The sequence below is a fragment of the Echeneis naucrates genome, chromosome 13 (assembly GCF_900963305.1).
Source record: "Echeneis naucrates chromosome 13, fEcheNa1.1, whole genome shotgun sequence".
Taxonomy (NCBI): Eukaryota; Metazoa; Chordata; class Actinopteri; order Carangiformes; family Echeneidae; genus Echeneis; species Echeneis naucrates.
In genome coordinates, this window is record NC_042523.1 from 1976432 (window position 1) to 1987933 (window position 11502).

Sequence of the window (11502 nt, forward strand, 5' to 3'; positions counted from 1 at the left end):
AAGCTCCATCCACCAACCGAGTGGCAATGAATCCCCAGACTGAGTACCATTCCCAGCTTTCATGGAACCACAGACCTCAGTCTGAAGTTAAAGATTAGTCCACAGCTGCAGCCAACCATTAAGGCTCTAAATACCCTGTGATGATGTAATGCTGAAAATGTCCAAGAGCAACAGCCAATGGGAAAAGTCCAACACTTGGAGAACTGATGGTTTCCCTTTATTTAAAACTTAGCTCCCCTGGTCAGGCACTAACTTGCACAAATGCTCCAACCGATAAAGACCAAGATGAAAGTTATTCTTCTTAGCTGATGAAGGTAAGAAGGAAGATGAATCTGATAAAAATTATAAAGCTGAAGGGTGAGGGGTAGAGATGGTGGTAAATATTAGATATTCAGATAGCAAGGAACAGAAATGCCTGGTCAATGGCATCAGTTATGACAATGATGATGAAGATGATAAGGAATCATGTAAATAAGATGATGTTGCATCAAAAACATAAAAGAAGCAGCAGCAGAGGAAAATCCAGGGTGTCTTGGTTTGTTTTGTTGCTTGGATGGAAACTGGATGCCTTAAGACAGGAAGTCACAGAGCTGCAGACAGGAAACAGTAAACCCTGCCCAACCCAACACACACGGACATGTACACACACAAACACACTCACGCATGCATGCACACGCACACACACAAACGCACAAGCACTTCTACCTCACTGTTATTGTGAGAACATTTACAGAGTTCAACAACTGAACTGGTCAATGGGGCAATTGACAGAAAATAAATCTGCAGCTGTTGTGCTACATTGTTACAGTAATTCATCATCAATAACTCTTCTCTTACCAGTACCAAAACGGTCAAGATTATCTATTTGTAAAAGACCCACACATGAAAAGCAAGTGTTTAACCTTGTTAACAGCGATGTGGTGTTTTTATATAAGACAAAAATTTGTGAACACCAAGACTGAGTGTTTCTTTCTTGAACCGTAGTGAACCAGTGAAAGTCTCAGCTTGAACACAGCTTTACACATTCAAGATTCATGTATCACAAATTTAAGGAAACAATCCCATCAACTTCTGGCAATGGGAGGCATGGCTTGATGATCAAGCATTAGCTAAACCACTAACACTGTGTCAGCCACAGACAGTTGCTGGCCAAAAAAAAAAAAAAAAAAAGCAAAAACAAATAACTATAATAGCTGCTCTGATACGTCCGCTAGTGTCTGAATCTGGCCTAATCATGACAGTCTATAAAATGGACATCGACCCTGGGGCTTTAAAGTGAAGTGAATGCTCCATTGTTTGGAGAAAGAAGTCATTTAGGAACATCAACACATTAAGATGACAAGGGTTGAATTAAGACTAGTTAAAAACATTTTCTTAGCCTGTGTACACAACTTCTCATTTGTAAAAACCAAAGCGTAACAATAAACAGGTTTAAACTGATCATGAACCAGTACTTCCCTGGTTTAACTCTAAAATGTTAAGCAGTTAGACATCTAAAGTGACAGATAATGGAAATACTCAAGCAAAGTACAAGAATCTTAGAAATATTACCTCAGTACTGCAGTAAATATATGTTGACAAAATAAAGACTTGGTAGTGTTTGATAGCTGAGACAGGAGCTTCAACTCTCATTGGGTGGCCATTTTTAATCAAATTATATTTGATTAACAAACAGTAATAGTCAAACATGGACAAGCAAACATTTCCCTCTTGAACTGACTGTGTTCTCAGTTGCACCAGAATCAAACCAAACCTCAAGAACAAGCTAAGGACATTTTCTCCACTGAGCTTGTTTCCTAAGGTGTTGTGTAGAAAAGAAGTCTAGATCCTGTGGAGCTCATGGTCATGTCCAGTCCCTGAACCCACCAAACCAGACTGTTTGGTGTGCCAGACAAACAAGTAAGACTTGTGTTTCCTGGGCTGTGTTTCCTGGAATGAAGTGAACTCAGCTAGCTCGTCTGGTGGGTGCTGGTTCGAATTTGAGGTATGAGATGTTGGTGGCGGGTGTGGATGGCTGGATGGTGAATGGGGGCAAGGAAACCTCCTGTCCCCTTACATGCACTTGCTTGGGCACTTCAGTGGTGCTCATCATTACCTGCCTGAAACACTGGAGGCTGCGGCATGCCATGTGGCTGTGGTGGCTCACTGGGTTTGGTTCCTCTTCACTATTTACCCTGTCTTTGACTCAGCTCCTCTACTGGGACCTTCACCCATATGTACTACGATCTCTCCAGGGATCCATCCAAAAATTATTTGGACTCTCATAATCTTGACTGAGGTAGCAGGAAACGATCAGCATCTTTCACTCTACCAGTTTCTACCAGCACCACCTGCTTCCCTTCTCCTGTCCATCTTTCCACATCTTCTGTGTCCTTTGTTTCCCCCCCCTATATTCACTGAGGTGTAGCACTGCCCTCCCTGCCACACAAAGGTCAATCCACTCAAAGATCTGCAAACTAGCTTCGAGGGAGGGCTGGTGATGGTCACATACAGTACACGCACTGAAGCTTTTGACTCCAGAACATCTATCTCATAAAAAGTTGAAACACCTTGGGGTGTTAAACTATTCAGAGAAATGCAGACAAAAAATAGGAGTTATGGTAACAATGAAACAATGAAACCAAATCTGTAATACTGAGGAAGTACTTCTTTTAACCCAAACCCAAATCTTTTGCTAATCCTAACCAAGATATTGTTGTATGTTATTCAGTCTGCTGCTGAAGAGGCTTTATTTCAGTATGCACTCCATTAGGCATGTATCAGATAGTTTTTTCAGGTTCAGGGTTGTTGGTGGTTCAGGCTGGATGTCTGGCTCAAGTTGATGGTTGGCTGGTCCAGGTTGAAACTGTTCCTCTGAAGAAGAGCATCAGAAAAGTTGTGTCCTTCCTCACCTAGTCCTGCGTCCATCATGGTCTAGTTTTAAAGGTTTTGGTCTAGATTAGTTATAAATATGTTTCATCTGTTGTTTGTGTTTTTCCAGGAAGAGATAGGAAACGTCAGGTAAGGTTGAAGGACTCCTTCACATCACATTTGATTTTTATTCTTTTTGATTGTTACCTGAGGCTCATTTATATTTTTATTTTTTTATTATTTTATATTATTGATATAAGGAGTCTGTTACCAGATGATTTCCTGTCAATCCACTAACCAAGTCTCTGTAGGCAGGAGCTGAAAGTCAGCTGATCTCTGACTCAAATACTGATCCATGTTGGCATCACAGAGCAGCTACAGCAACACATGCCTGATTATTATTGTTACCATAAGAGTGAACATTCTTGGCAAATATGTTTGACAAATTTCATTGATTTGTCTTTGTGTGTCTCACTGTCAGGCTCAGTATCTAGCTGTGTGATCGTGGCTGTACAGTTTGATGGTAAGAACCTGGTTCTGCTCTGACACTTCTCTAGCCAAATGAAAAATTACATCCTATGCTTCAGTGTAGTCAATGGCCTGTTGACACATGGCCAACAAAGGGGCTCACACATAGTGTAAAAATGGACAACACATAGCTGACAAAGGGCCTACAAAAGGCTGACATGCGGCCAATGAAGGTCCAAAATAGAGCCAATGATGGGTCAACACAGGGCTGATGAAGGGCTGATAAAGGGCTGACACAGTGGCAACACTGAGGCATAAAGTTGGCAGTTTCTTCAGTTGCAAAGTTATATTCACTGATTTAAGCCATCATAAAGACACCAACCCGTTTTACCCAATGATCTGTAGACCAGAGTGCCAGAAACTAACTAATCTGTTTCTTAAGTTCTTGATTAAATTAAGTTGAAAATCACCAAAGCTCCAGATCCAGAACAAATAGACATGACTCACTGACAAACTGGAAACAGAATGTTTGACCTTGTGGATGGAACAGTTTCAATTATGATCCACCTATGTATTTTGTCCTAATGAATTAGCCAATAAAGAAACAATGATGGGAGGAGACAAACCCTGACACTGGAATCAAACCAGTTCAGAAAAACGTGCAGCTCCTGAATTAGAACAAACAAAGAGCCCAGAGACAATTTGAAAGTGACTGCTGTGTGGTGTTGATTCCTATGCTGCAGCTGACCATTGAAACTAAATTTGAGGTGATTTTTTTTTAAACTGGGTTTAAGGAGAAGTTTCAGGCCTCCCATTCAGATTGAGTGAGAAGAGCCTCAGGCAAACAGATGATGTCTGTGGACAGGAAGTCTCTGGTCTTCTGATGCAAACCTCAGAACTCACCTCTGTGGTTTCCTGATCGATCAGCCTGTTTGATCAGTGCTTTCAGCTAAAGTCAGGCTTGACCGTTTCTGCTCTCAAACCTCAAACTCATCTGTCAATCAAGCATGCACACGCACGCAGATCAGTCACAGCAGTCAGTCACTGTGATTGACAGGTAATCAGTATCAGCCGCCGCTGCAGACCCGTACCTGTACCTGGTGTCCTCAACACCCACTGGAGCTTGTGGACTACGGCTGTCACGCGTCCCAGCGCGTGCACGTTGTGGGTTTGCTTGTTTCTTTACACGGACGTGCGTGTGTGTGTGTGTGTGAGTGTACTCACGGTATTCCGGAGGTCCTGCAGCGCTACGCTCATCCTGGAGCTCCGTCCCTGAAAACAGAGCGCTACCGACGGCCGCTCCACCGGCCCATCCTCCTCCACTGTCTGCGTCTGTTCCGCTCTTCCTGTCTGTCCTCCGTCTTTTTTCCCGTGCAGCAGCGGGAGCTTTTCTATTTTCTGTTTCTCTCCTTGTCTCCCTCTCTCGCTGTCCCTGTACCCTCAGACCCCGCCCAACATCCAACCAGCCTCTTCCTCTCACAAACAAAACACACCCCGAGACACGGAGAGGCTGACGTCATCCACAAGGCCCTACGTCACCCTTTAGCGGCTATCTATCAAGCTCGATAAAGAGGTATGTTTTAAAGGAAAAACTGTGAGACAATGTTTACAATTAAGACAAATTCCAGTATGTTCAAACTTAGTTCAATAATTTAAACATTTTCCAACATGAATGAATGGACGCTCAGATAATCTTGAAGAATCAAATCAAGAGAAAACACAACACATGACTAGTGAGTTGTGTTTATTCACAGCAAAAATGGTCCATCACAAACAGAGAGAGGATGAGACATATGAAAGGGCCACAGGCCTGATCAGGTTCTTAAGATGCATCCTTTAAACTTCAACTCCAGACATTTATTTGAAACAGGGTTTTCTGTCTGACTCTCTTTCATGGCCCAAAGTTACTTTATTTATTGTTCAGTTCATCATAGAAAAAAGATTATGCTAACCTTTTGAAAATGAAACCATGTGTCAGTGCAGTCATCTTACAGGTTAGCCTGGATTACACACCTGCACAAACCTAAATTCTAAACCTAACCCTCAAACTCTGAAAACAAGTCTTCACCCTTAAGCAGGCATTTAAATGTATGTCAGAAAGTGAGGACTGGCCTCACTTCCCAAAATGTCCTTACTGTGTAGGGAAATGCTTCAATTCACACAATCTTGCATTTACAGGAAACATGCACAAGCCAAACCTCATTGATGACAAATGACAAAACTTACCTGTTCATCAACTAAATAAGTTTCACAAAGAATAGCCACACCCATTGATGGCACTTATAGTTCACTTTTTTTTAATCTCCTGCACTGATTTGTAGAACTTGATACTGAAATCAAGAACTTTACTGCACTGATCTTGATGATCAGGTAAGAATCATCTGACAAACAAATTTTGCCCCTCCAAGATGAGCAGAGAGTGATCAATGAAACACTTTATTTAGTATCCCACCTTTAGTTAGTCCAGATTGCAGCTTCAAGAATATTGGCACCTCCAAAGAAATGTGAGCACATTCTCACAGACAGAGCCTCCATTCACTGGTTTCCTGTTCCCCTGAAAATTCAATTTAAAAATAACACCTAAATTCGAAATGTCCATGCTCCTCCTCACAACCCAGATCCGATCCATTGCTACTCAACCTCTACATTGCTCAGATCTGCCAGCAAAGAATCAGATAAACTTTATTAGTATTATGTAGTCCCCCTTACCTCTACCAATGTCACATCCAAAGCCAAAAGGTCATAGAGTTTTTGTAGTTTCTGCTGGAGAACTATGGAACCAGTTACCCTTTTACATCGGATTGGCTCCAGCCATCTCTATTTCTAAAGATAGGTTAAAAACACATTTCCCAGTTTTTTCCCAACCAATAGACAGTTGGGTTTTAACTGACTTACTTACATTAAAACATTCAACAACATTCCTTCACTTCACTTAGAGATAAATGCTTTTCACTGGAAACCAATCAGTAACTCTAGATGAAGGCTTTAGCTCACAAAAACACTAAGCATACTGATTGTTTCCTGTTACCTAGAGCAGGTGAAACATTTCATCTGGATCCAGCTCAGTGGCTGTCTCATTTACTGTTACTGTACAGAGAACCTGCCCACTGAGAACCAGATGAACTGGCTGAACCTGCAGTCAGACTAGTGTATGGACTGAGAGTCACAGTGAACAGCTGATTCCAGGTCAGTTCTTAAATTGACAGGAGGCTATGAGGAGGTATGGTCTGTTACTTCAACCTGAGGAAAAATTCATGGGTTCCCATCTGAGGGTTATAGGCTGTGAACTGGCAGTTCAGGACCAGGAATAGTGTGATGTGGTCTAGATCCAGGCTGCAAAACTAAAGGAAATAAGTCAAGTCTTAACATCAGTTTTGAGTCTGAAAGAAACCACATGACCATCTCTTATGTATGATCTAGCTTCTGCTACCTAAACAGTCTGGAATCTGTGGGTACCTCACAAAGTCAGTCAAGCCTCTATGAACAAAAATAGTGTCTAAAATGAGCTTGCTGTACTGTGTGTCTTCATCTGTACCATCCTGGAGATAGGATATTCACACTGCTAATGTGGGGAATGATATGAAGTTTTTAGCAATCAGAAGCCACCAACAACAGGCTTGGAGGGGGTATTCCTCCTTAGTGATTCAAGAGTTTCCAGTGTGATAAATATATTCAGGTGATACTCACACACACACATTTCAATGTGTTTAATTTCAAATATTACAACAGTGGAATGACTGGGATTTTATTATTATAATTTTTTTTTTAATCAAAAATGAAACTTTCTTATAGTTACTAATCTTTTTAGGGATATTTGAGCAATTTCCTAAGGATGTTTTGATGAAATGCAGAGATTCTAGAGGCAGTGGAAATAAAATACTTGTTACCCTGTTTTCTCAGTTAAAAAAAAAACAACAAAAAAAAAAAACAAAAAAAACAAACTGTCAAATAGCAACAGTAAAATACCATAAAATCAAATGTAGTACATCACTGTAGTAAATACAGAAATAAATTTTATGGTCTTACTCAGTAGAAAATACGAAATGTAAAATGTGCGGTGGCGTAGTGGTTAACTGTCACCCCACAATAAGAAGGTCGTGGGTTTGGTTCCGTGTCCTTTCTGTGTGGAGTGTGAATGCGAGCATGAGTGGTTGTTTGTCCTTCGGTGTTGGCCTTGTGATAGACTGGTGATCTGTCCACGGTATACCTCGCCCTTTGATGGTGTGAGCTGGGAATGGCTCCAGCAGCCCCGCGACCTGGATACGGATGAAGATGAGCGATTTTGCTGGTGTTTACGTTTCAATTTGCGGTACACAACTATTAAATCATACCATAAATTCTACAGAAAGTAGAATGTTAAAAAGTATGGTATATTTAAGTAATTCATCAGGACAGGCCGTGGTATGTGTTCGTTATATTACAGTTAAGAGGCATTATTCAGGCCAATGCGAAGCACTTCATGCAATAGAAAACTATAGATGTTGTATTATTGTCAAAACACAGTGAATTAAGATAAGATTAACTTTATTGTCCAAAGTGGGAAATCTGTTTTGGGCTCCTCACCCATGCTGCAGCCTTTTTATTTAGAAAAAACACAAGAAACTTGTGCGCCAAAAAAAATGGACCATACTCAGTGATCACCTTCCTAGCAACAAACTTTCACCCTGCTCTATGTTCCCTACAGATAATATCCAACTAGGCCAGTGAGTGGTGATAGCTATCATGTCTTTAGGGTGATCAGGTGGGAACCTCCTTTCACCGGTGTTTCGTCTAGTTAGACCCACAACACCTCCAGAAGGCTAGACCGTGAACACTGGCGTCCCAGAGTCACCCCCCTAATGCCAGCCATCAGCACTCCTCACACAAAGACAACTATCTCAAACAGCACGACTATCAACTACTCTGATCTCTCACCAACTGCACCAGTGAAAGTGGGGTGGGGATACAGACCCTGGTTCGGGTAGGGGGGAGAAATAGAAGAGGTGGAGATAAAAGTAGGGATGGGATACAGACCCTGGTTTGTGTAGGGGGCATGAAAGTATAGAGGGTGCAGGAGGTGGAGGCAATACAAGCTACACTAGCAGATTCAGAAACTAAACTCACCTGAACAATCCTATATTCAAATAAAATCAACACACCAACACAGGCCAACTCACCTGGACTAACCGCACGGTGGCAAAGAGGCTCAAACAGGCCACACCCTCCACTTAAATACACTTCCCCTTCCTGGATTTCTTCCTCTGCTTCTCCCTAGAGTCTGTCTATCTTAAGAGCTCCCCCTGCTGGGCCCCCAGCTAATATTACTTCTTCTAACCCAAATCCACTGACATAAAAAGACCAGATTCACATTGTGCATTCAACAGGAAAACATAGGTCTACAACAATCATTAGAGTTTACCATATAGAGTTTTATTGCAACATTGTTAACACATCCTTTTTAAATAATAGAATATTTTATAGTATATCTCTCTTTTGTACAGTGAAAAGACAATTTCTATTTTTAATTTATTCTAGTACATGTACATTTTTTATTATATGTAAAACATGACAATGAAAACGTATGTTTCCCATCTCAATAAAGCTTTATTGAATTGAGGACTGTGGGGTTAACAGAAGCTGTAAATCTTGAATTTCAGTTCAGCGCCATTTCTCCACGCCTACAAGAGCAGTCTCTTCTCCAGGTAAGCACATTTACAGCTCATTGACTATCCGTTTGAACACAGTTAACATTATAGGCCACATTAGCTCTTATTTATTTATTTTCAAGCAGAGAATTTCAGCTATTTCTTAAAAGTTGCTAGATGTGTCGCTATCTGCTTTTTGAAGAATAAAAGAGTCACTTAAGGGGTCTGAGAAGTCATTACAGCTAACGTAGCTAAGTTAGTAATGCTAGAAAAATTTTTAGTTGTAATTTCTGTGGCAAGTCGGTTGAGACTTTGAGGGGTGATGTGCTTCATTGCAAATGCCTATTAATATACTTAATGGGCATTTGTACACCATGCAACCCCACTTAAAAAAATTAACACTATAACACAATCACTTTAACTGTTCAGTTGAATATTCTTATTCGCAGTGTTTTGGTTCTTTTAAATTTATGTGAACTGGCTTATTGTTCTGTAACATTTTGAGGGGAAGACTGAGCATTTTATCATGTGGGAACCCTATACATTACATGCAGAGTTTGACCATTTTGGCTCTGTGTTTGTTATTGACAGAAGCAGCATTAATTTGAAAAAATCTGTTACAGTAGCAGGGAGCATGCACAACTTCTTACATTCAAGTTAACAAAACTGGAGAACATTTGAGCTTGTGTTTCAGTGCATTTGTGACACTCCGGAGTAGTGAAGGCTGGTGACATTGTTACTAAGATTCTCCTTTACAGTAGGTAAACTGAAGACATCCAATTCATCTTTTAACATGCTAAGAGCAAATTGTCTTAATTATCTGTACACACTACTCTTGTATAAATTGTATAAATTGTATAAATTGTCTCAATAACAACTTAATATTTAAATATTATACTACTGTCGCCTTTCAGGCATTGCATCCAAAGTTCCATGACTGGTTATGGACTTAGAGGGAACAACTTAATGCGTTTATGTCAGCCAGGAAAATGGTGAGATTGTAATCCATGTAAATAAAAAAGCTGTTTTTGTTTTTTACTTTTAAAGATATTATTTCTGCTTTACTGGACAGTGGCAGTAGAGATATACAACAAACACAGTGGAGAGAGAGGGGATGATATGGAGCAGGGCCCAAACCGCAATTGAACCTTGGCCGCTGCGATATTGAAAATATGTGTTACATGGTCTTTGGCTGGCCCAGTGGCTCATGCTTTTGAGTCATTTGATTGTAATTTGCAACCTGTGTGTTATAAAGTGTGAAAGAGTTGATGATTTCATATTTCGCTTGAGGGGATATATGTATCCTTTGTATCCGTTATCAGCACTCAGCTTCAGTGAGTACATTTAAATAGATAGGCTTCTGAACTGGCGCTGCCATTAAATGTTTTTGCTTCTTCATACCTGTCAAATACTTGCGTGGCCACATCAATCATTATGTTTCCCTTATATGTCTACTACCCTGTTATCTGGAGTTCCTTAAGGGTAAATCCTCAGAACTATCCTTAAAAAACATGCAATCTTTTGGCCAACTATTCTCATAGTATTATCATTGCGATAGCATGAAAAAAATTTTTCACAATCTTTCTCTTGCCTGTCTCTTTGTGTGGTTGCTTGTCTCTGCCCCTCTGCTTGCCTCTCAGTCTCTTTACCTGTCAGCCTGTCTCTCTGCCTGTGTCCCTCGGCCTGTTGTCTCTGCCTGTTGTCTTCCTGTGCCTCTGCTTGTTCACTTGAGTTATTTTGTTGTTTTGTTTTCTTGTTCATTAAAGTATTGAGTTCTCACCTACCTGGTTCTTGTGGCTCCTGCGTTTGGGTCCTCATTCGTCCACCCCCCTCAACACCATACCCTTAACAGATTATGTGTTTTCAGCTGTAGCCTCCATAGTTTCTCCCTCAATCTATCAGATCTGCTAAATCTGTTAACTGAAATCATATTTATAGGTTGGCCTTTTTATGAGATTTTTTTTTTAAACCTACTCTTTGTATATTCGCAATTCATTTTTTTTTTTTTCTGTTCCAACTTCAATTAATGTTTTGTTTTTTGTTGTTGCAGGAAGCACTTTGCAACAGTGCAAGTGCTATATAATAATTATCATTAACAATTTTTTCTTTGTCTTTTTTTGTCTGGTTGCAGAGAGATTCATGCCAGTCCACAGTAAACGCCTGATTGAGAACTGCTGGTGAATTTTCAAGCAGGAATGATGACAACACCTGCCCAAAGTTCCAGTTTCCTGAACATTGTACCTTGTCTGTATGAGACTCTGTCCCACCTGTCTTCAGTCAAGTCTGGACCCAATGATTCAAACACTTGTCTTGTCAAGGCTAATTGCATCCTAACCCTAATGTAGATGTCTGTTCCATGTTCTTCAATGGATGATAATGTTTAACCATGACTAGCTCCAAACCCACAAAACCAGAAAATTAAGAAAATCCAAAACAATTGCATGAGAGTCTGTGGGACTTAGCCGTGTAGTTATTGGACACTCAGGTGGAGGTGGATAATGCTATGCTGCGACTGATGTCTCACTAAAAATTCCTGGTTTTGTCACCACAAAAATGGTGA

The 11502-nt window shown here is 40.5% G+C and overlaps 1 protein-coding gene across 3 annotated transcripts in view; it reads right to left on the reverse strand.

Annotated features, from left to right (window-relative positions):
• The window catches only part of ece2b (endothelin converting enzyme 2b), a 43820-nt gene extending 39075 nt beyond the window's left edge, over positions 1 to 4745 (reverse strand). For all 3 annotated transcript variants that reach the window (XM_029517901.1, XM_029517900.1, XM_029517899.1), the window contains exon 1: positions 4543 to 4745. In XM_029517901.1, coding sequence (XP_029373761.1) covers positions 4543 to 4575 — 33 coding nt within the window. In that variant the 5' untranslated portion in view covers positions 4576 to 4745. The remainder of the gene's footprint in view (positions 1 to 4542) is intronic.
• Between the last annotated feature and the right edge of the window lie 6757 nt (positions 4746 to 11502).